At 49.3% G+C, this 24,617-nt stretch overlaps 1 protein-coding gene across 1 annotated transcript in view; it reads left to right on the forward strand.

Moving 5' to 3' along the window:
* The window catches only part of ahi1 (Abelson helper integration site 1), a 78,023-nt gene that overhangs the window by 42,630 nt on the left and 10,776 nt on the right, over positions 1 to 24,617 (forward strand). Inside the window, exons 16-24 of the mRNA XM_084310486.1 lie at positions 1,111 to 1,229; positions 6,208 to 6,338; positions 12,786 to 12,926; positions 14,788 to 14,954; positions 15,211 to 15,256; positions 16,718 to 16,770; positions 17,564 to 17,681; positions 18,037 to 18,095; positions 22,802 to 22,861. Of these exons, the coding sequence (XP_084166612.1) occupies positions 1,111 to 1,229; positions 6,208 to 6,338; positions 12,786 to 12,926; positions 14,788 to 14,954; positions 15,211 to 15,256; positions 16,718 to 16,770; positions 17,564 to 17,681; positions 18,037 to 18,095; positions 22,802 to 22,861 (894 nt within the window). The remainder of the gene's footprint in view (positions 1 to 1,110; positions 1,230 to 6,207; positions 6,339 to 12,785; positions 12,927 to 14,787; positions 14,955 to 15,210; positions 15,257 to 16,717; positions 16,771 to 17,563; positions 17,682 to 18,036; positions 18,096 to 22,801; positions 22,862 to 24,617) is intronic.

Below are 24,617 nucleotides of genomic sequence, written 5' to 3' on the forward strand. Positions count from 1 at the left end.
TCAACACAGGTAACCGCTTTTCATTTCTTTGATGGCTCAAATGTCTGCTCTAGTCCAGTAGTTCCCAAACCTCTCCTCGAGACACCCCAGCCGGTCCATCATGTATTTGTTCAATTCCACCACCAGCACACCTGATTCAACTAATAAAGGGCTAACGGAACGTAGGCCAAGTGCGTCCACATTTTTATAGGATTCTATCACATTTTCATAACACCCTGCGCCGTTTTCATTGAGGTTTCTTACAAATTAACGATGCTTTATCTTGTCCTTTATATGCCGATTATCATTAGAATCTTAAATTGTACCATATGTCCCCCTTTAGACAACATATGTAATGCTACCAGCGCACTTTTGTTAAGATAATTAGTTGGCCATTCGCGGTCGCTATACCGAAGTTGCAGTAATAGTTTAACGCTGTTCAGATCACGTCGGAGAATATAGACCCATCCCAGTGACCTGCGACCTGTGCTAACGCTCTTGGGAAATGCAGTGTTGTAGTTCTCAACATTTTCAGCATTTAATTTTAAACCAATGCTGCCATCTACTGACAACAAAAAAGTGTTGTCTAATAGTCACCTTGAGAGCTACTTCCGTATACAGCGCCGCCCCAAACCCATTCTAGAGATTCCCACTTTTTGCTGGGAGTGGGGCGTGGCCGTATTTGGTCCCAGACAATAAGAGTGGCTGCAATTGGTCACCGTGACGTTAGTTAAGTTGAATCAGGTGTGCTGGTGGTGGAATTTAACAAATACATTGAACGGCTGGGGTGCTTCGAGGAGAGGATTGGGAAGCACTAGTCTAGTCGATTTTGTGTTTTGAGCACAAAGTTCATCATAGATCTAGCCTCTTTATTTTGCTCTCAAAGTGCACCAGATTGATGCATTTAACTTTAAAATGTACAACAACAAAAAAAGTTTCGGGGGGGCATGCCCCCGGACCCCCCTAGAGGGTCAGAGGTTCACCCCCCATAGTCTCTGAAAATCCTGTGGGAAACACTGAAAGGAATAGCAAGACATGTCCCCTTTAAGTTCTACATGATATCTCTAAGTTCTACATGATATCTCAAACCTCTACATGATATCTCTAACCTCTACATGATATCTCTTGCAGAGGATAGATGAGAGTGACCTGGCTGGCGTCCCCATCAACATGTTGGAGGTCCACCCAAACGGGCGTCGCCTGCTCATCCACGCCAAGGACAGCCTGCTGAGGGTGATGGACCTGAGGATGTAAATACCTTCTGCCTTTTCTCTCTCTACTACAATTCTCTGATTTTGTTCTGACTTAGACTCTAATCTTTTATTGAAAGAAACATGGGGTACATTCATTCACATATATTCTTAAAGAGATTGTTTTGTAGGTAAGAAAAATAAGATTGTTGGAACTTAACCCTCATATAAACCAAAATATACTTGGAGGGATTTACCCATTCACTCACACATTCACACACCGACGGCGGAGGCGACCATGCAAGGTGCCAACCTGCTCATCGGGAGCAATTAGGGGGTTAAGTGTCTTGCTCAAGGACACATCGACACGCTGCCCGGGAGGAGCGGGAATCAAACCGAGAACCTCCGGATTGCCAGACGACTGCCCTGAAGAAGTCCACTATTATCCCTGTACCCAAAAAATCCAAGCCTGCTTGCCTCAACGACTACCGCCCTGTAGCTCTCACCTCCATAGCCATGAAGTGCTTTGAGAAGCTAGTAAAGGGCTACATCTGCTCCTCCCTCCCCATCAACATGGACCCCCTGCAATTTGCATACCGCCCCAACAGGTCCACGGAGGACGCCATATCCCATGTGCTGCACACAGCAGCATCACACCTGGACAAGAGGCAGGGGAACTATGTGAGAATGCTATTCATCGACTACAGCTCGGCATTCAATACCATAGTCCCCTCCATACTCATAGCCAAGCTCAGGGACCTGGGCTTGGGCTATGACCTCTGCCAGTGGGTCTTGGACTTCCTGACTGGCAGACCCCAGGTGGTGAGAGCAGGCAACTGCACCTCCTCATCCATCACCCTCAACATAGGGGCCCCCCAGGGCTGTGTTCTGAGTCCCCTCCTCTACTCCCTGTACACACACGACTGTGTGGCTCAGCGGAGTAGCAATACAATCGTCAAATTTGCTGACGACACAGTGGTGGTGGGCCTGATCTCTGCCAACGACGAGAGGGCCTACCTGGAAGAGGTCAAGGTCCTGGCGGGATGGTGCCAGGAAAACAGCCTCTCCCTGAACGTCAGCAAAACAAAGGAGATGATTGTGGACTTCAGGAGGTCGGGGGTCAAGGACTACAGCCCCCTCAGCATCGACGGGGCACCGGTTGAGAGAGTCAACAGCTTCAAGTACCTCGGAGCCCACATATCCGAGGACTTGAAATGGACCATACACATTAACAGTGTGGTGAAGAAGGCACGACAACGCCTCTACTTCCTCAGGCGCCTAAGGAAGTTCCAAGTCAGCCAGAAGATCCTTAAGAACTTCTACTCATGTACAATAGAGAGCATCTTGACCGGCAACATCACCTCCTGGTTTGGGAATAGCACTGCAAAAGACCAAAGCAGACTACAAAGAGTGACACGTTCAGCCGAACGCACAATCGGAGGGGGGCTCCCCACCCTCCAGAACATTTACTACAAGCGTTGCAAGGGGAAGGCTAAGAGAATTATTAAGGACTCGAGCCACCCGAACAACTGCCTCTTTGAACTGCTGCCGTCAGGCAAGCGATACAGGAGTCTCAAGGCGAGCACAGAAAGACTCAGAAGTAGCTTCTATCCCCAGGCCATCAGGCTGCTAAACGAACAATGAATGAACACTACACAACAACAACCACCAAACACACATAGCACACACATCCACACGCACACACTCACTTTAAACAAACACACTGTAGCACCCACTACACACACTTTATAGCACACACCCACTTTAAACAAACACACTGTAGCACCCACTCCCCACACTTTATATTTATGGATGAAGGATTGCACTACAACTCGTACACCTTACTGTAAATTGTACCTAAAATTGTACCTCATCCCATTTCTGCTTTGCACTAGATAGTACTGTACATTAGTACACTGCATAGTTGTGTATTGTATATTATATGGTAACTCAGAACATTGTACATATGTCTATACCGAACAACTGTGACCTCATTTTCTTCTTCTAAATTCATGCTATATTATGTTATTATGTTATTTGATACTATCTTGTCTAGCACAGTCTCTGGAGCGTAACAGTAAGAAGCATTTTGTATGAAAGTATTCTGTACTTCTGTATGACAACTATTAAAGAACTTGAACTTGAACTCTACCTCCTGAGCCACTGTCGCCCCGCATTAAATATGTCATACCAGCAAACAAGTTAAATGTAGACAATAAGGGTCTTAACACATTGTCCGCCGTGCATTGTACCCATCATTGGGTCCAGTCTGCCACCACTGTAACCCTATGGAGATGTTTACCTTCTTTGCAGGGCTATAACTTTTTAAATATTATAGCTATATCGATATTACTATGGCCCATTCAACATCGGGTATCTATCGTTCAGGATGTGGGAACGTTATATTTTTTCATTCATACATTGTCGTGTTAATACCGTTGTGAATATAAGTATGTTTTTAAGGTTTTCTGCAGTAATTCCTAAAACGCGAGTTATAGGCCCTGACGCATATGATAGATTATCTGTTGTGAAGGATCAGATTAAACCGAATATATATATTTATTTATGGATATATATTTAATAGTATTTGTATATCGTTTGATATCCCCTGTATATTCCTTGTACAATATACACTGAATATCCCTTTAGTCTACTAACAGCCCATAATAGTTTCATTCTACCATTGGACGAGAACCTGGCGCCAGCAGCCAAGCCCCTTGGTTCAAGTTCAATCGTGCCGACGAACATGTCGTTACAAGCCCGGTTCCGCGTAGGAATACGTCTGGCGAAATACGAATGGTACTATTTGTTCACAGCGCATATATATATGGCGCAAGTAAAGTAGAACTTTCTTTTAGTCCATTAGTCCTTTACCCTCCAACCTAGTAACAGACGTGAAGCCTCACCCACGACGCACGTGTGGTGCAGTATGGCCTACTTGGCCTCAGAATAGGCATTGAGACATCGTGTGGATTAATAGTTGAATTGTCATAGTTTGGCACCATACCGTCGAGTGGGACGTATTTCTATTAAGTTAATAATAGTCTATTATGTATGGTGCATCGTTCGGTTAGAGTTATAAAGTGAGCAGTACCCCCATCGTTCCTGACGTTATCTGGAGTCTTAACCAGGCTGGGCAGACCACGTGTGGTGCTTGCATCCGAGGAGCTCCGGGCCAGGACGAGTGGACCTGTACATTGGATTACTTTACCCGGACGACGGCGAGCCTTCCACGGCTTGGATTATCTACGTGCTTTGGGTGCTTTGATTATTCCATGGATAACGGCCAACACTGCTGAGTGTTGGAACTACCCCCCGAGAGGAGTCCAGGTGAGACGGCGCTCTACCCCGAGTGAGGTCGCCTCACGTCTCTTCGTTGTGGACCGGCAGCGACCGTCTACCAGAGGGCCCAGCTGTATTCATCTGTGGACCGAGGTTCTGTGGGCACCGTGTTCAGCACTCTGAATTCTCCCAAGAAATCGTCGGCCAGATGGGATACCGCCAGCGGCTCTCCTAACCCCCCCCCTACTGTCTTACAACCAGCGGGACCCCCCTTTAGTGTATCCAGCTATAATCATTTAAGTACCATTGCTATAGTTCCCTAAAGAACCAGGTTGTATACTTGCTCCCTGCGTAACCAGAGATTGGACATTCAATGTTGATTTACCTACGAATACTCATTTGCCTTACAAGTGCATTTCAAATCATAAATGTCATTAAGTGAACGTTGTATATACCCTTTGCTATATAAAATATTCGATTTATACATTTGTGTGGACTTCGTTTCATCAGGTGGGAAAGTGTTCATCATATCTATATCATGTACTGGATGGCCAGAAGTTAAAGTACAAGCGGTAGTGGTTTAATGATACCATACTTATCAATACAGTCAGGGAATTGTACCCCTCAGTTACATTATCGATTGGCGTTTCTTTCCTAATCCTATACACGCTATATTAAAAAATTCAAATGTATATGATCGGTATACATTATGCTTCATCATGCGTGAAGGAAGGGGGGGGGGGTCGTTTATAATTCCTTGATCGTCAGTAATGTCTTTTTTTTTTTTTTTTTACTATGGGTTGATACGTTGATCAGATGGATTGCCGTGAAATAAATAAACAATCAGGCTGAAAATAACGTTAGATTCCTCTTACCGTTCACGGTTGAGACGTGAGGAAAAATATTCCAATTATTTGATGTCGATCTGCTAGATCCATTTCCTGTTTGTATGACGCAATAAACGCCGAAATCATATTGATTATTGCGTTTCGAAAGCGATCCCAATGCACTCAAGTGTGTATCTAGATCCACGCTACAAGATATTACTGCCGGAGGATTCTCCCAGATGCACCGAGCGCCACTTCCGGTTTGGCTTGGAGTGTAACTCGCCCGAAATCCACCAGGGGCCGGAATTGAGGCGTTGCAATATCAGACCAGGGTCCAGCTGCGTCCCCGGAGGTAGGCTGGGTGAATTATGAATGCCATGGCGAAAAAAATGAAATATTGCTCTCAAAAACGAGTTAACTCGTTTCTGGCGCACAACGCATGGCGGGCAATAGCGAGTATACTCGTTTTTGGCGCACAATGTGTTAATGTTGATTTAATAGCATGTTATTGTATCGATTAATATATTCAATGTATTAGTATTGTCAGATAATTGTCAGATAAATTATACATGACCTAGGATGCAGATAAAGCTGTCTTTTCTTGCCATTGACGGTGGGCCGGTTAGCCTTTTGGACAATAGGCAGCCTAGACATTGTCCAACTAACACCTCTCCTGAAGGCTAACCGGCACTGTCCGCTTCCATTCATTGTGCTAAGCTAGGCTAACGTGCAGCCAGATAGCTTTCTACTGAACACACAGAGAGGAAACTGGTATCCATCTTCTTGTCTCTCTCTGGAGAAGACGGTAAGCTAATCTCCCAAAATGTTGGCGTGTTCCTTTAAGGGGCAGGTTAACATCGGTAGAAAACCAAACCGACGCCGTGTTGGGATCACAGTGATTGACGTGTGTAACTCTTCCTGTCTGGCAGCCTGGCGGTGAAGAAGTTCACTGGAGTCACTAACTACAGAGAGCGGATCCACAGCACCTTCTCGCCCTGCGGCAGCTTCCTGTTCTCCGGCAGCGAGGACGGCCTGGCCTACGTGTGGAACGCAGAGACCGGTGCGTACCCTAACCCTAACCCTAACGCAGAGACCGGTGCGTACCCTAACCCTAACCCTAACGCAGAGACCGGTGCGTACCCTAACCCTAACCCTAACCCAGAGACCGGTGCGTACCCTAACCCTAACCCTAACCCAGAGACCGGTGCGTACCCTAACCCTAACCCTAACCCAGAGACCGGTGCGTACCCTAACCCTAACCCTAACGCAGAGACCGGTGCGTACCCTAACCCTAACCCTAACCCAGAGACCGGTGCGTACCCTAACCCTAACCCAGAGACCGGTGCGTACCCTAACCCTAACCCAGAGACCGGTGCGTACCCTAACCCTAACCCTAACGCAGAGACCGGTGCGTACCCTAACCCTAACCCTAACGCAGAGACCGGTGCGTACCCTAACCCTAACCCTAACGCAGAGACCGGTGCGTACCCTAACCCTAACCCTAACCCAGAGACCGGTGCGTACCCTAACCCTAACCCTAACCCAGAGACCGGTGCGTACCCTAACCCTAACCCTAACCCAGAGACCGGTGCGTACCCTAACCCTAACCCTAACGCAGAGACCGGTGCGTACCCTAACCCTAACCCTAACCCAGAGACCGGTGCGTACCCTAACCCTAACCCAGAGACCGGTGCGTACCCTAACCCTAACCCAGAGACCGGTGCGTACCCTAACCCTAACCCTAACGCAGAGACCGGTGCGTACCCTAACCCTAACCCTAACGCAGAGACCGGTGCGTACCCTAACCCTAACCCTAACCCAGAGACCGGTGCGTACCCTAACCCTAACCCTAACCCAGAGACCGGTGCGTACCCTAACCCTAACCCTAACCCAGAGACCGGTGCGTACCCTAACCCTAACCCTAACGCAGAGACCGGTGCGTACCCTAACCCTAACCCTAACCCAGAGACCGGTGCGTACCCTAACCCTAACCCAGAGACCGGTGCGTACCCTAACCCTAACCCAGAGACCGGTGCGTACCCTAACCCTAACCCTAACGCAGAGACCGGTGCGTACCCTAACCCTAACCCTAACGCAGAGACCGGTGCGTACCCTAACCCTAACCCTAACCCAGAGACCGGTGCGTACCGTCCAGCAGGGTTCATTATTTTTTTTATTTTTTTTACCTTTATTTGACCAGGTAGTCACTTGAGATCAAAGATCTCTTTTTCGAGCAAGACCAGGCAAAAATGGCAGCAAAAACAAAAACAAACATACAATACACAGACACAGACACAGACAGAGACATAAAAGGCAAAGTGGGGCAAGGGGATACATTTGAGCTGCAGCAAATTAGATTGAATGGGATTGGGGGAATAATAATGAATTTTATTTAAAGGCGCCTTTCTGAGCACCCAAGGTCGCCGTACAGGGTTAAAAACAAATACAATTACACGCAGTAAAAACACAGTGTTACATAGTTACATAGGGAGCAGTTATAATAAACTTAAAATTAAAGTGAATATGCCAGAATGAACAGTTGTAGTATTAATATGTACAGTGATACAGGTATAAAGACACTATGGTAGTAAGTCATACTGGCCAGCAGTGTAACTAGTAAGAGTAGGTAAGGGATATGTACAGATATAGATAAAGTATCTACAGATATGTAAAAAGGATTATATGCAGATATGTACAGACATAATATATACTGTTAATTATTAATCATATATAAAAATTTGAGCTATTTAGTATGAATACATTTTCACGCATATAAAATCGGAGTCCTATTGAACCTGAAAGTGTGTGTGGGTATCGCGGGTGTGTACCCCTAATACAGTAGATTAGAAAGGTCCTTTCCTATAGTTTCTCATGGTGGAGTCCCTCGGTTCACCACAAGGTGGCGCCTTCAGTGCAGACCCCGCAGACAGTTGGAATGTTGAATGAATGAATGAATGAATGAATGAATGAATGAATGAATGAATGAATGAATGAATGAAAACTTTATTTAACAGATTACAGAATGGGTACAATACAGTACGGCTCAATACACACAATTGTTAAGGGGATGCAGACCAGAGAAAGACGTTTGTCTTGTTTCCATCAGGGTCCCCCATTTTCAATTCATATCGACATTTATGACATACACAACATACATGACATTTATGGCATAGTGACATACAGGTATTTAGTACTGATACATTTGTGACATAAACGGTATTCAAATATACAGCACTGTTACCCATAGATCCTGACAGAGTATATACATATGATGGGGAGGGGACTGTACATTAGGAGGGGGTGGGTGGGTGGGAGAGAAATATACATATGGCGGGGAGGGAATATATACATGCGGTGGGGAGGAGACTGTCTATTAGGAGGTGGTGGGGGTTTTGGGCATTTACGGTGGCCAGTTTCGAATTGCAGCCTCCCGTAGGTGGTCTTTTAGAGCGGTTTTGAATGTGGGGAGGGATTCACATTCCTTTACAGCTTTGGGTAGGGCGTTCCACATTGATGTGGCATAATTGCGAAACGTGTTTAGTCCCTTGTTTGAGCCAAATCTGGGTTTAACATGATTTGTTGAGCTTCCTCTGGTGTTGTGATTGTGGTATTCACTGACCTTTGGGAAGTATTTTGACATGTACATGGGTACCTTAGTCGTATAGTGTATCTTGTAGACCAGGCCCATTGCAAGTTGCTGTACTCTGTCGTCTACTCTAAGCCATCCTAGGTTGTCAAAGTGGGCAGGGGTGAGGTGGGTTCTAGGAGTCAGGTCAAGCAGTAGTCTGACCAGTTTGTTTTGTGATGTTTGTAATCTTGTTTTTAGTGCCTTTGAGGTGCTTTGGTACCATGAGGTGCAAGCATAGTCGTAGTACCCTTGAATGGGTGCTCCTGCCAGAGTCTTCAGGGTATTCTTGTTTACCAGAGAGGAGATCCGGTACAAGAATCGAGTTCGTTGGTTGACTTTTTTTATTACATTGGATGCCATTTTGTCACAGGAAAGATTTGCCTCCAAATGATTCCTTTGCCATGGCAACACAAGCCTCATGGCCTGCCCTAACCCAACACTGGTCTCCATGACAACATTATCCAAAGTTGTGCGTCAGCTATCTCAAGGTTTGTCCAAAAATACCCACACGCTGGTTTCTCCTTTTGTGTGATTCAGTCTTAGTTCATTCGTTAACCCTTTCACTACCACACTACCAAACGGTTAACCCTTTCACTGTGACAATACAGAAGGTTAACCCTTTCACTGCCACACGACAAATGGTTAACCCTTTCACTGCCACACTACAGAAGGTTAACTGTCTGTAGTGTGGTAGTGAAAGGGTTAACCTTCTGTAGCGTGGTAGTGAAAGGGTTAACGCTGTGAACACAAAAAAAGGATTATATGCAGGTATATACAGATGGATGTGGATACATATATATATACAGTAAATATAAATATATATTATTGTACATGCTATCACACAGAGTTATATGGGTTATATGCAGGTATATGAATAGATATATAACAGGGTTCGCACAAGGTCCTTGAAATGCTTAAAGTGCTTGATTTTTTACCAAAAAAAGTCAAGGCCTGGAATTCCTTGAAAACAGCCAATTTATTAACAAGGTGAAAAAAGTCCTTGAAATTCTAAATCAATTTCTATAAAAAACTGCATTTAAAAGGGAACTGTATCATTTTAAATGCCCTTTTAACATGTCAAATAGTGTTTAGGAAAGTAGTTGAAAGTCCTTGAATTTCATTTTGCAATGTCTTGTGGGAACCCTTATATAAACCGGATTATATGCAGGTATTTATGGTCAGGCATTCTTGCCAAATGACCCCTCAGGAATGTAGATGGGAATGGCCTTCCTATCAAATCAGGTTCTGCTGTTTTAACAACAGTATTCTGCATATTGATTGTTACCCTTCATGTCTCCACCAGGGGGCTGTGTACTCAGAGCTGTATTACCCCTCATGTCTCCACCAGGGGGCTGTGTACTCAGAGCTGTGTTACCCCTCATGTCTCCACCAGGTGGCTGTGTACTCAGAGCTGTGTTACCCCTCATGTCTCCACCAGGTGGCTGTGTACTCAGAGCTGTGTTACCCCTCATGTCTCCACCAGGTGGCTGTGTACTCAGAGCTGTGTTACCCCTCATGTCTCCACCAGGTGGCTGTGTACTCAGAGCTGTGTTACCCCTCATGTCTCCACCAGGTGGCTGTGTACTCAGCTGTGTTACCCCTCATGTCTCCACCAGGTGGCTGTGTACTCAGAGCTGTGTTACCCCTCATGTCTCCACCAGGTGGCTGTGTACTCAGAGCTGTGTTACCCCTCATGTCTCCACCAGGTGGCTGTGTACTCAGCTGTGTTACCCCTCATGTCTCCACCAGGTGGCTGTGTACTCAGAGCTGTGTTACCCCTCATGTCTCCACCAGGGGGCTGTGTACTCAGAGCTGTGTTACCCCTCATGTCTCCACCAGGTGGCTCTGTTACCCCTCATGTCTCCCAGGCGGCTGTGTACTCAGCTGTGTTACCCCTCATGTCTCCACCAGGGGGCTGTGTACTCAGAGCTGTGTTACCCCTCATGTCTCCACCAGGTGGCTGTGTACTCAGCTGTGTTACCCCTCATGTCTCCACCAGGTGGCTGTGTACTCAGAGCTGTGTTACCCCTCATGTCTCCACCAGGGGGCTGTGTACTCAGCTGTGTTACCCCTCATGTCTCCACCAGGTGGCTGTGTACTCAGAGCTGTGTTACCCCTCATGTCTCCACCAGGTGGCTGTGTACTCAGAGCTGTGTTACCCCTCATGTCTCCACCAGGTGGCTGTGTACTCAGAGCTGTGTTACCCCTCATGTCTCCACCAGGTGGCTGTGTACTCAGAGCTGTGTTACCCCTCATGTCTCCACCAGGTGGCTGTGTACTCAGAGCTGTGTTACCCCTCATGTCTCCACCAGGTGGCTGTGTACTCAGCTGTGTTACCCCTCATGTCTCCACCAGGTGGCTCTGTTACCCCTCATGTCTCCACCAGGTGGCTGTGTACTCAGAGCTGTGTTACCCCTCATGTCTCCACCAGGTGGCTGTGTACTCAGCTGTGTTACCCCTCATGTCTCCACCAGGTGGCTGTGTACTCAGCTGTGTTACCCCTCATGTCTCCACCAGGTGGCTGTGTACTCAGAGCTGTGTTACCCCTCATGTCTCCACCAGGTGGCTGTGTACTCAGAGCTGTGTTACCCCTCATGTCTCCACCAGGTGGCTGTGTACTCAGAGCTGTGTTACCCCTCATGTCTCCACCAGGTGGCTCTGTTACCCCTCATGTCTCCACCAGGTGGCTGTGTACTCAGAGCTGTGTTACCCCTCATGTCTCCACCAGGTGGCTGTGTACTCAGAGCTGTGTTACCCCTCATGTCTCCACCAGGTGGCTGTGTACTCAGAGCTGTGTTACCCCTCATGTCTCCACCAGGGGGCTGTGTACTCAGCTGTGTTACCCCTCATGTCTCCACCAGGTGGCTGTGTACTCAGCTGTGTTACCCCTCATGTCTCCACCAGGTGGCTGTGTACTCAGCTGTGTTACCCCTCATGTCTCCACCAGGTGGCTGTGTACTCAGAGCTCTGTTACCCCTCATGTCTCCACCAGGTGGCTGTGTACTCAGAGCTGTGTTACCCCTCATGTCTCCACCAGGTGGCTGTGTACTCAGCTGTGTTACCCCTCATGTCTCCACCAGGTGGCTGTGTACTCAGAGCTGTGTTACACCTCATGTCTCCACCAGGTGGCTGTGTACTCAGCTGTGTTACCCCTCATGTCTCCACCAGGTGGCTGTGTACTCAGCTGTGTTCCCCCTCATGTCTCCACCAGGTGGCTGTGTACTCAGCTGTGTTACATTTACATTTAGTCATTTAGCTGACGCTTTTATCCAAAGCGACTTACAAGTTCTGTGCGACAAGACAGCAAGAAGGGTATAACTCTATCAGCTGAGTAACAATGTTCATCAAAGTGTTGTGTGTTACAGTGTAGGTTAGTTTATTAGGACAAGTGCATGACAGTAAGGTTAGTCGGGGTTAGATTTTTTTTTTTTTTTTTTTATCATTTCAGATAATGGTTGAAGAAGTGAGTCTTTAGTCGACGGCGAAAGATTGGACGGGATTCGGCTGTCCTAACTGGGATGGGTAGTTCATTCCACCATTGTGGGGCAAGGACTGAGAATAGGCGGCTTCTCTTTGATGACCCTCCGGGAGCTTGGATAGGAGTAGATCTGAGGCGGCCAGAAGATGCAGAGCGTATGGGGTCTTGAGGGTGTGTAGTTAGAGACCATTGACCGGAGGTAGGCGGGAGCGGTTCCCTTTGCCGCACGGTATGCTAGGTTGAGGGCCTTGAAGCGGATACGTGCAGCAATGGGGAGCCAGTGCAGGTCCGTGTTACCCCTCATGTCTCCACCAGGTGGCTGTGTACTCAGCTGTGTTACCCCTCATGTCTCCACCAGGGGGCTGTGTACTCAGAGCTGTGTTACCCCTCATGTCTCTTAGGCGACCAGGTGGCTGTCTACTCGGAGCTCTGTTACCCTGCGGCGCTCCGCGGCGTCTCCTTCCACCCCCACGAGAACATGGTGGCGTTCTGTGCCTTCGGTCAGAGCCAGCCGGTCCACGTCTACCTGTACGACCGCAAAGGTGAGCCGCTCTTTTTGTTTTTATTTGTTGATTCTTTCATATTTTCGTGTCATGCAGACAAAGTGCCCGACCCTCATGGGTTCATAAGACACCAGAAATACTGTTGCAGTGTTCCATTACACATTACATAAATTCAGATTATAACTCATTTATCAACAATTCTTAGAAAGTGTTCTATTTTCGTACTTAAGCACAGAATTTAGAATGTGTGTACGCACAGAAATATCGGGATTTATCAACCGTGCGTACACGGGTCCTACGCACACTCCGTATTGATAAATACCATTCGTTCTTACCGTCAATGCTCGTGCATGATTATCCATTTATGGTAATGAAACACCCCCCATGGGATGTGAAATAATGGACTGACCCGAGCAAACTCTGAGAAACTCCACGAGCAAGATTATTCACGGAGGCTGTCGAACCAAGAAGACACAACCCGTGTTATGGTGGGATAAATAAAAGGCTGGCGGACTTGTACACGGTGATGTCAGATATCAACGACTCCCTAAGACCATTGCTGCAATTCTGCCTGGACAGCTCAAAATACTAATAAAGACCGTTAACCACTGTTTGGCGTTGGTGTGTCATTATAACCATGCTGGAATATGAATGCCTTTATTAGTTTTGTTCGATTGGCTACCGGGTATAATATGATTTGTAGAGGCATACAATCTATTTTGTTGTCGGTATTAGGTAGCCTATATGAATTACATATAATAGCAGCCATAGCCTACATTATGCAACAGTAACTTGCGCATATATAATATATCATATCATATTCCTATATGTCTCCCAGGAATCGTGGGGCTCTGGGGAATAAAGGTTGGGAACCCCTGGCCCATATCCTTTATAATGTTATAGGCTATTTTATTTACAGTTTACTCTATCAGCCTACCCAGCATGTAATACGTTCTTTGTTAGAACTCAACTCGTTATTATTTTGCGCATAGATTGCAGAAGTGCGGGTACGTTTTGATTTATGTTTGGAAGGCTTTGACATTGTGGGACGGGGTGGGTGGAGTTTTGAAGTTATGTAAGCAGAATACAAGTCATATCACCCACACTATATATGCTACCTGTATCCAGAGCATGTATGGTTTTCATTCATTTAAGACACATTTATTGCAAGGGTTTTGTAATACACATAAACTCAAATAACCTCTGTTCTCGTTGCAATGCGTTTTTAATTCTTTCTTATACAGTAGGAAGGGGGAAGAACGCTATATTGTGCGTGTTCGTGTGACTTGTATTCTGCTTACACCTTCGGGGTTCCACTTGTTTCGTTTGGCAGTGGCAAAGCCTTTTGAATGTGGTCGGGGCGTTCCCGTGTTTCTGCGGTCTGTGCGCAAAATAATAACGAGTTGAGTTAAGCGGAGCACAGTCAGTACACACCGTATATTCCGATAACGCTATATATAAACCATGCTGCATTCATTCAGAAGGAAAGACCTATTATTCCAAATGCTATTTATAGGGTTTTGACCATAATTACACTACTGTTGCTATTTTACAATGAACTATAATGAATTACGGGGGTCATACAGAACACGTCAGTCAAACTAATGAACGAAAGCTTATTTCCGCGTTGAAACTAATGCATGAAACTGATGAGAGCATATGCTGTCCGTCTGCAGTATCCATATTCTACCGCCGGGCGCCAGGTACGCATGCCCTGAGCTGTGCGTAAATATATGCACAAAGTCAAGCACACGTTCAAATTGATAAGTCACACACTTTTCTTAGAAATGATCGTACGCACGGTTACGCACATATCTGTGCGTACGCAACGTTGATAAATGAGGGCCCAGGGTTCTAACAGGGGTCTTGACCGGGGACCATGTGTCCGTGTTGTGTTCAGTGGCCCAGATGGAGGTGCAGAGCATGGCGGGAGCGAGCAGGTCGGCCTCCGCGGACCCGAGGTGCCTCCAGGACGCGGGGGCCTCCTCGGCCATGGACCAGTTCGCCCAGACGGCCCGGCTGACGGTGAAGATGCAGCGCGTCAAGGACAAGCTGGACTCGGTGCTCGTGAGTCGGCTCCGTTCTGCTCTCGCTGTTGAGGAACGCTTTCAAATCGTTATTTTCCATTATGTGCCGTCGAAAACCGACTTACAGGTTCAGGTTCTGTTAACTTGTCACAGGTACATTTTAGTGAAATGCTTGGTTCCGTATGACCCTCCTTAAACCGTGCTTCATACAGTAAAAAGTAAAAGAATAAAGACCAAAAACTATCCAAAATGTACAATATACAAAACTAAAATGTACACTTTTCTACCGTTTCTAGGAGCCACACCGGAGTTCCTCCACTCCGGGATACATGTACGAACAAGGTGGGTACTTTATCTACTCAGCGGGCGTTATGATGCAGTAAAGTAGTGTGTCAGTTCAAAACAGTAAAGTAGTGTGTCAGTTCAAAGCAGTAAAGTAGTGTGTCAGTTCAAAACAGTAAAGTAGTGTGTCAGTTCAAAGCAGTAAAGTAGTGTGTCAGTTCAAAGCAGTAAAGTAGTGTCAGTTCAAAACAGTAAAGTAGTGTGTCAGTTCAAAGCAGTAAAGTAGTGTCAGTTCAAAGCAGTAAAGTAGTGTCGGTTCAAAGCAGTAAAGTAGTATGTCAGTTCAAAGCAGTAAAGTAGTGTCAGTACAAAGCAGTAAAGTAGTGTGTCAGTTCAAAGCAGTAAAGTAGTGTGTCAGTTCAAAGCAGTAAAGTAGTGTCAGTACAAAGCAGTAAAGTAGTGTGTCAGTTCAAAGCAGTAAAGTAGTGTGTCAGTTCAAAGCAGTAAAGTAGTGTCAGTACAAAGCAGTAAAGTAGTGTGTCAGTTCAAAGCAGTAAAGTAGTGTGTCAGTTCAAAGCAGTAAAGTAGTGTGTCAGTTCAAAGCAGTAAAGTAGTGTGTCAGTTCAAAGCAGTAAAGTAGTGTCAGTTCAAAGCAGTAAAGTAGTCTGTCAGTTCAAAGCAGTAAAGTAGTGTGTCAGTTCAAAGCAGTAAAGTAGTATGTCAGTTCAAAGCAGTAAAGTAGTGTGTCAGTTCAAAGCAGTAAAGTAGTGTGTCAGTTCAAAGCAGTAAAGTAGTATGTCAGTTCAAAGCAGTAAAGTAGTGTGTCAGTTCAAAGCAGTAAAGTAGTGTGTCAGTTCAAAGCAGTAAAGTAGTGTGTCAGTTCAAAGCAGTAAAGTAGTGTCAGTTCAAAGCAGTAAAGTAGTGTGTCAGTTCAAAGCAGTAAAGTAGTGTCAGTTCAAAGCAGTAAAGTAGTGTGTCAGTTCAAAGCAGTAAAGTAGTGTGTCAGTTCAAAGCAGTAAAGTAGTGTCAGTTCAAAGCAGTAAAGTAGTGTGTCAGTTCAAAGCAGTAAAGTAGTGTGTCAGTTCAAAGCAGTATAAAATAGCACACAAGTTAGGGTACCTTGTGTACACTGCACTTTGTGTATACTGTTTACTTTTACTCAAATACTTTATTGCCTATATTTATTGTAACCTATAATATGACCGATAAGGCACACAGACCCTCATCTGCACCTTTGTTTACACTGTTTATTTTTCTCATATTTTCTATATTCTTTCTATATCTTTACTATAGTTTTATTGCCTATATTTATGTCTTCTACTATACCCTGCCTTTTCTCATATTTTTATATTCAGATCTAACTTTATTGCCTATATGTCTTTCTACTATTACCCTGCCCATACCTGTACCTCCCCTCCCCCATGCTGCTATGACCCCTAAGGGATCAATAAAGGAATATCTTCTTATGTCCTCCTTCCTTATAATCATACAAACGCACGTCTTGTTGTTTCTGGTCTGTAGACAAAGTGGGTGTGAGTCCGATGGGGAGGAGACCAACGCTGGACCCCGGCATGGTGAGTGGTGTCATGCTGACCTCTGCACACTGGTCAGTGGTCACTGGTCAGACTGTCTTAGTGGTCACTGGTCAGACTGTCTTAGTGGTCACTGGTCAGACTGTCTTAGTGGTCACTGGTCAGACTGTCTTAGTGGTCACTGGTCAGACTGTCTTAGTGGTCACTGGTCAGACTGTCTTAGTGGTCACTGGTCAGACTGTCTTAGTGGTCACTGGTCAGACTGTCTTAGTGGTCACTGGTCAGACTGTCTTAGTGGTCACTGGTCAGACTGTCTTAGTGGTCACTGGTCAGACTGTCTTAGTGGTCACTGGTCAGACTGTCTTAGTGGTCACTGGTCAGACTGTCTTAGTGGTCACTTAGTGGTATATAATGTAACACCCCTGCTCTCCAGATGGCCCTGGGCCCCTCGCTGCCCCCCCCCTCGCTGCTCTCTCTCTGTGTATATAATGTAACACCCCTGCTCTCCAGATGGCCCTGGGCCCCTCGCTGCCCCCCCCCCCTCGCTGCTCTCTCTCTGTGTATATAATGTAACATCCCTGCTCTCCAGATGGCCCTGGGCCCCTCGCTGCCCCCCCCCTCGCTGCCCCCCCCCTCGCTGCTCTCTCTCTGTGTATATAATGTAACATCCCTGCTCTCCAGATGGCCCTGGGCCCCTCGCTGCCCCCCCCCTCGCTGCTCTCTCTCTGTGTATATAATGTAACATCCCTGCTCTCCAGATGGCCCTGGGCCCCTCGCTGCCCCCCCCCTCGCTGCTCTCTCTCTGTGTATATAATGTAACATCCCTGCTCTCCAGATGGCCCTGGGCCCCTCGCTGCCCCCCCCCTCGCTGCTCTCTCCTCACTCCAAGCTGCAGCTGTCTGGCTCCCTGCTGGAGCAGCTCATCCCCCAGGCCGCCCTCAGCTCCCTGAACCGTGAGTGACTCTCTCCCCTTAATCACTCCTGAATTAATCCACTCTGTAATGAGGGAAGCGAGGCCAAGAATGCCTTTAAAGTCTCGACGAATGAGCTTAGGACCGGCCCCCCCCCCCGGGTGACATCACACTCCGGGGGAACTCGGTGACAACAGAGCGCCGCTGGGGTTTAACCGGACCGTCTCGTTGTGGATCTCAGGAAGCATGTACACTGTTCACAGGGAGGAGGACGGACCTCTGGTCATCTTTACTTGTGTCCGTAGGTGATGACAAACCAGCCTCAAACACGGCTTTTAGTTATACTCTTGACTTTCCTCTTCCTAATACTGTATATCTTCTTCTTCTGTGGTTTCAGGCGGCTTCAGCCCGGTGGGGCAGCGTGTGCGAGGCACGCCCTCTCTCCGCCTGCAGACGGTAAGTCTGTCGCCGTGTCGTTAGAGGAGATTAGAAAAGTTTTAACACTTTGAGTGCCAGCAGGGGGCGCCAGAAATAGCGCTCGAGTGCCAGCGCTGTAGTCAATGGGAGGGCGAGCACATTTGCGAGCGCATAAACTATATCTTAAATGATGGCTATGTGTCTAATACGCCCGTCGCTTATCAATGACTTGTTTGCAGTCAACATTGTCCAAACGGATTGTTTTTTAATCGGTATATTTCCGTTTTATACCATTTTGAAAAACGCTCGTTTTTTTTAAACGTCCAGAAAAAAAGGTGATTCTGCAGGACAAAACACGTTGTAATTTTTCGGCCTATTTATGAATTGTTTTCAAATAAACGCTAGATTATCTACAGTATATGTGTACTTATGCACGCTAGAGAAGCGGGGTGAAAAATCGATTATCTTATTTCCTGATCAGCACACACACAACAGCCACATACACATATAGGGGACACGTTGAGATATAGGTGAAAAAAACTCAGATTACCCCAAGACTGGTAAAATAGATTCCTTACCTCAGATCCGATGTTCTCCAAAAAGATTATTCCAATTCCTGATCGCCATTCCAAATATCGATCGCGTTTATTGATCCAACGCTGGGTACTGGAAACACATATTCCACGCTGTTCTGCGGCTCGGCAATGAATGGGGTCGTCTCCGGTTACTTGCCTGACAAGTAAAATGTGGATTCCGGACTCTTTTTTTCCCCCATCCATTTCATTCAGTCCAATCCAATGGGTGCAATACCATTCGGAGAGACGATAGGGGGCGGTATTTTCCCTGTTCGAGCTCAGATAGATCCCCACTGGTAACGTGAGGCTAGATTGATGAAAAATGAATGGAAATCGATAATTAAAAAAATAACGATTAAATAACGAGATTTCTCGTTCTTGGCACTCAACGCATGGCATGAACTAACGAGATTTCTCGTGGCTGGCACTCAAAGTGTTAAAGTACAGACAGGGAGGACTCCGGCACACTGTGTTCTCACTTCCGTAGACCTTCAGTTTTACTCTTACTCATATAGTATACATTCAGATTCTAATTCTTTATTGCCCTATTTATTGTAACGTAAGTTTATTTTTCCCCTCATTAATTAATTCATTATTTTGTTTACACTGTTTATTTGTCTCATATTTTTATATTGAACTCTAATCTAATCTATCTAGTCTTTATACTGTTACCATACCTGTACCCCCCCCCCCCTCCCCCATGCTGCTATGACACCTGAATGTCCCCAAGGGGATGAATAAAGGAATATCTTATCTTATCTTATGAAGGTCTAAGGATCAAAACTCTGTCTGTGGTCGTCAAAATCCTTTATTTCAAAGCAGTAAAGTAGTATGCCAGTTCAAAGCAGTATAAAATAGCACGCTAGTTAGGGTATCTATCTTGTGTATACTGTTTACTTTTACTCTTACTCATAGTATATTCAGATTCTAATTCTTTATTGCCTATATGTATTGTAGCGTATAATATAAAGGGTAAGGCACACAGACCCTCATCTGCAACTTTGATTACACTATTTATTTTTCTCGTATTCTTATATACAAAGTAAATTATATTGTTTACACTGTTTATCTTTTACTATAGTTTTATTGCCTATATTTATGTCTTCTACTATTACCCTGCCCATACCTGTACCTCCACCCCCCTTACCCTGCCCATACCTGTACCCCCCCTTACCCTGCCCATACCTGTACCCCCCCTTACCCTGCCCATACCTGTACCTCCCCTTACCCTGCCCATACCTGTACCCCCCCTTACCCTGCCCATACCTGTACCTCCCCTTACCCTGCCCATACCTGTACCCCCCCTTACCCTGCCCATACCTGTACCTCCCCGCCCCTTACCCTGCCCATACCTGTACCTCCCCCCCCCTTACCCTGCCTATACCTGTACCTCCCCACCCCTTACCCTGCCCATACCTGTACCTCCCCCCCCTTACCCTGCCCATACCTGTACCTCCCCTCCCCCCTGCTGCTATTACCCTGCCCATACCTGTACCTCCCCGCCCCTTACCCTGCCCATACCTGTACCTCCCCGCCCCTTACCCTGCCCATACCTGTACCTCCCCCCCCCTTACCCTGCCCATACCTGTACCTCCCCCCCCCCTTACCCTGCCCATACCTGTACCTCCCCTCCCCTTACCCTGCCCATACCTGTACCTCCCCACCCCTTACCCTGCCCATACCTGTACCTCCCCACCCCTTACCCTGCCCATACCTGTACCTCCCCTCCCCTTACCCTGCCCATACCTGTACCTCCCCTCCCCTTACCCTGCCCATACCTGTACCTCCCCACCCCTAACCCTGCCCATACCTGTACCTCCCCTCCCCTTACCCTGCCCATACCTGTACCTCCCCACCCCTTACCCTGCCCATACCTGTACCTCCCCTCCCCTTACCCTGCCCATACCTGTACCCCCCCCCCCTTACCCTGCCCATACCTGTACCTCCCCTCCCCTTACCCTGCCCATACCTGTACCTCCCCTCCCCTTACCCTGCCCATACCTGTACCTCCCCTCCCTTACCCTGCCCATACCTGTACCTCCCCGCCCCTTACCCTGCCCATACCTGTACCTCCCCTTACCCTGCCCATACCTGTACCTCCCCTCCCCTTACCCTGCCCATACCTGTACCTCCCCTTACCCTGCCCATACCTGTACCTCCCCTTACCCTGCCCATACCTGTACCTCCCCCCCTCCCCCTACCCTGCCCATACCTGTACCTCCCCTTACCCTGCCCATACCTGTACCTCCCCTTACCCTGCCCATACCTGTACCTCCCCTCCCCTTACCCTGCCCATACCTGTACCCCCCCCCCTTACCCTGCCCATACCTGTACCTCCCCTCCCTTACCCTGCCCATACCTGTACCTCCCCTCCCCTTACCCTGCCCATACCTGTACCTCCCCGCCCCTTACCCTGCCCATACCTGTACCTCCCCTTACCCTGCCCATACCTGTACCTCCCCTCCCCTTACCCTGCCCATACCTGTACCTCCCCTTACCCTGCCCATACCTGTACCTCCCCTTACCCTGCCCATACCTGTACCTCCCCTTACCCTGCCCATACCTGTACCTCCCCTTACCCTGCCCATACCTGTACCTCCCCCCCCCTTACCCTGCCCATACCTGTACCTCCCCCCCCCTTACCCTGCCCATACCTGTACCTCCCCCCCCCTTACCCTGCCCATACCTGTACCCCCCCCCCCTTACCCTGCCCATACCTGTACCTCCCCCCCCCTTACCCTGCCCATACCTGTACCTCCCCTTACCCTGCCCATACCTGTACCTCCCCGCCCCTTACCCTGCCCATACCTGTACCTCCCCCCCCTTACCCTGCCCATACCTGTACCTCCCCCCCCCTTACCCTGCCCATACCTGTACCTCCCCTTACCCTGCCCATACCTGTACCCCCCCCCCTTACCCTGCCCATACCTGTACCTCCCCTTACCCTGCCCATACCTGTACCTCCCCTCCCCTTACCCTGCCCATACCTGTACCTCCTCACCCCTTACCCTGCCCATACCTGTACCTCCCCCCCCTTACCCTGCCCATACCTGTACCTCCCCCCCCTTACCCTGCCCATACCTGTACCCCCCCCCCCTTACCCTGCCCATACCTGTACCTCCCCCCCTTACCCTGCCCATACCTGTACCTCCCCGCCCCTTACCCTGCCCATACCTGTACCCCCCCCCCCCTTACCCTGCCCATACCTGTACCTCCCCCCCCCTTACCCTGCCCATACCTGTACCTCCCCGCCCCTTACCCTGCCCATACCTGTACCCCCCCCCCTTACCCTGCCCATACCTGTACCTCCCCCCCCCTTACCCTGCCCATACCTGTACCTCCCCTTACCCTGCCCATACCTGTACCTCCTCACCCCTTACCCTGCCCATACCTGTACCCCCCCCCCTTACCCTGCCCATACCTGTACCTCCCCCCCCCTTACCCTGCCCATACCTGTACCTCCCCTTACCCTGCCCATACCTGTACCTCCCCCCCCCTTACCCTGCCCATACCTGTACCTCCCCTTACCCTGCCCATACCTGTACCTCCCCGCCCCTTACCCTGCCCATACCTGTACCTCCCCCTCCCCTTACCCTGCCCATACCTGTACCTCCCCACCCCTTACCCTGCCCATACCTGTACCTCCCCACCCCTTACCCTGCCCATACCTGTACCTCCCCTTACCCTGCCCATACCTGTACCTCCCCTTACCCTGCCCATACCTGTACCTCCCCTTACCCTGCCCATACCTGTACCTCCCCGCCCCTTACCCTGCCCATACCTGTACCTCCCCTCCCTTACCCTGCCCATACCTGTACCTCCCCTCCCTTACCCTGCCCATACCTGTACCTCCCCTCCCCTTACCCTGCCCATACCTGTACCTCCCCGCCCCTTACCCTGCCCATACCTGTACCTCCACCCCCCTTACCCTGCCCATACCTGTACCTCCCCGCCCCTTACCCTGCCCATACCTGTACCTCCCCGCCCCTTACCCTGCCCATACCTGTACCTCCCCGCCCCTTACCCTGCCCATACCTGTACCTCCCCTTACCCTGCCCATACCTGTACCTCCCCGCCCCTTACCCTGCCCATACCTGTACCTCCTTCGGTCACGTAAACACCTTCTCGTTGAGGAGATACGTTTATAAAATGTTCCTCGTCTCCCATCAGAGCCTCCCTGACCGCGATCCCAGCCGTGTAGACGCAGACTCCCCCCCGGGCCAGCACACCGTAAGTACCCCCCCCCCCCCCGGGCCAGCACACCGTAAGTACCCATGAGCTAGACAGCGCCCCCTAGGCTCCCCCCCGGGCCAGCACACCGTAAGTACCCATGAGCTAGACAGCGCCCCCTAGACTCCCCCCCGGGCCAGCACACCGTAAGTACCCATGAGCTAGACAGCGCCCCCTAGACCCCCCCCCCCCCGGGCCAGCACACCGTAAGTACCCATGAGCTAGACAGCGCCCCCTAGACTCCCCCCCGGGCCAGCACACCGTAAGTACCATGAGCTAGACAGCGCCCCCTAGGCTTCCCCCCGGGCCAGCACACCGTAAGTACCATGAGCTAGACAGCGCCCCCTAGGCTTCCCCCCGGGCCAGCACACCGTAAGTACCATGAGCTAGACAGCGCCCCCTAGGCTCCCCCCCGGGCCAGCACACCGTAAGTACCATGAGCTAGACAGTAAACCCAGTGCACCACAGAAGAAGAGCGAGCCAAGAGAAGCCAACGACGCCAAACAAGCCGCTCGGCGCTCGCTCCTGTTTTATACGACTTACACGAGTTAAAAAGCCGAAACTTCCCGCTCCTGGCGTGCGCAGGATTATACTGAGGATCGGACCGGATTACTCCGGCTCTCTGGCTGCCGCCCACCGTGTGTGTGTGTGTGTGTGTGTGTGTGTGTGTGTGTGTGTGTGTGTGTGTGTGTGTGTGTGTGTGTGTGTGTGTGTGTGTGTGTGTGTGTGTGTGTGTGTGTGTGTGTGTGTGTGTGTGTGTGTGTGTGTGTGTGTGTGTGTGTGTGTGTGTGTGTGTGTGTGTGTGTGTGTGTGTGTGTTGTGTGTGTGTGTGTGCCCTGTGTGTGTGTGTGTGTGTGTGTGTGTGTGTTGTGTGTGTGTGTGTGCCCTGTGTGTGTGTGTGTGTGTGTGTGTTGTGTGTGTGTGTGTGCCCTGTGTGTGTGTGTGTGTGTGTGTGTGTGTGTTGTGTGTGTGTGTGTGCCCTGTGTGTGTGTGTGTGTGTGACTGCCTAATGTTTGTCATTCACTACCTTCCTGTGACGACATGGTCTATATGTTTATTCTTCTGCATTACCAGTAAGCAGCTAATCAACGGGAGATGATGAATATTGAGCAGAAGTCAGTTCAGGTTGTCGTTGGTTCTGCCTCCAGCGTGGTCAGCGTGGGTCAGCCCGGTCAGCGTGGGTCAGCGTGGGTCAGCGTGGGTCAGCGTGGGTCAGCCCGGTCAGCGTGGGTCAGCGTGGGTCAGCCCGGTCAGCGTGGGTCAGCGTGGGTCAGCGTGGGTCAGCGTGTGGGTCAGCGTGGGTCAGCCCGGTCAGCGTGGGTCAGCGTGGGTCAGCGTGGGTCAGCGTGGTCAGCGTGGGTCAGCGTGGGTCAGCGTGGTCAGCGTGGGTCAGCGTGGTCAGCGTGGGTCAGTGTGGGTCAGCGTGGGTCAGCGTGGGTCAGCGTGGGTCAGCGTGGGTCAGCGTGGGTCAGCGTGGGTCAGCCCGGTCAGCGTGGGTCAGCGTGGGTCAGCGTGGGTCAGCGTGGGTCAGCGTGGTCAGCGTGGGTCAGCGTGGTCAGCGTGGGTCAGCGTGGTCAGCGTGGGTCAGCGTGGTCAGCGTGGTCAGCGTGGGTCAGCGTGGTCAGCCCGGTCAGTGTGGGTCAGTGTGGGTCAGCGTGGGTCAGCCCGGTCAGCGTGGGTCAGCCCGGTCAGCGTGGGTCAGCGTGGGTCAGCGCGGGTCAGCGTGGGTCAGCGTGGGTCAGCCCGGTCAGCGTGG

This window comes from Notolepis coatsorum (genome assembly GCF_963971535.1).
Source record: "Notolepis coatsorum genome assembly, chromosome: 3".
NCBI lineage: Eukaryota > Metazoa > Chordata > Actinopteri > Aulopiformes > Paralepididae > Notolepis > Notolepis coatsorum.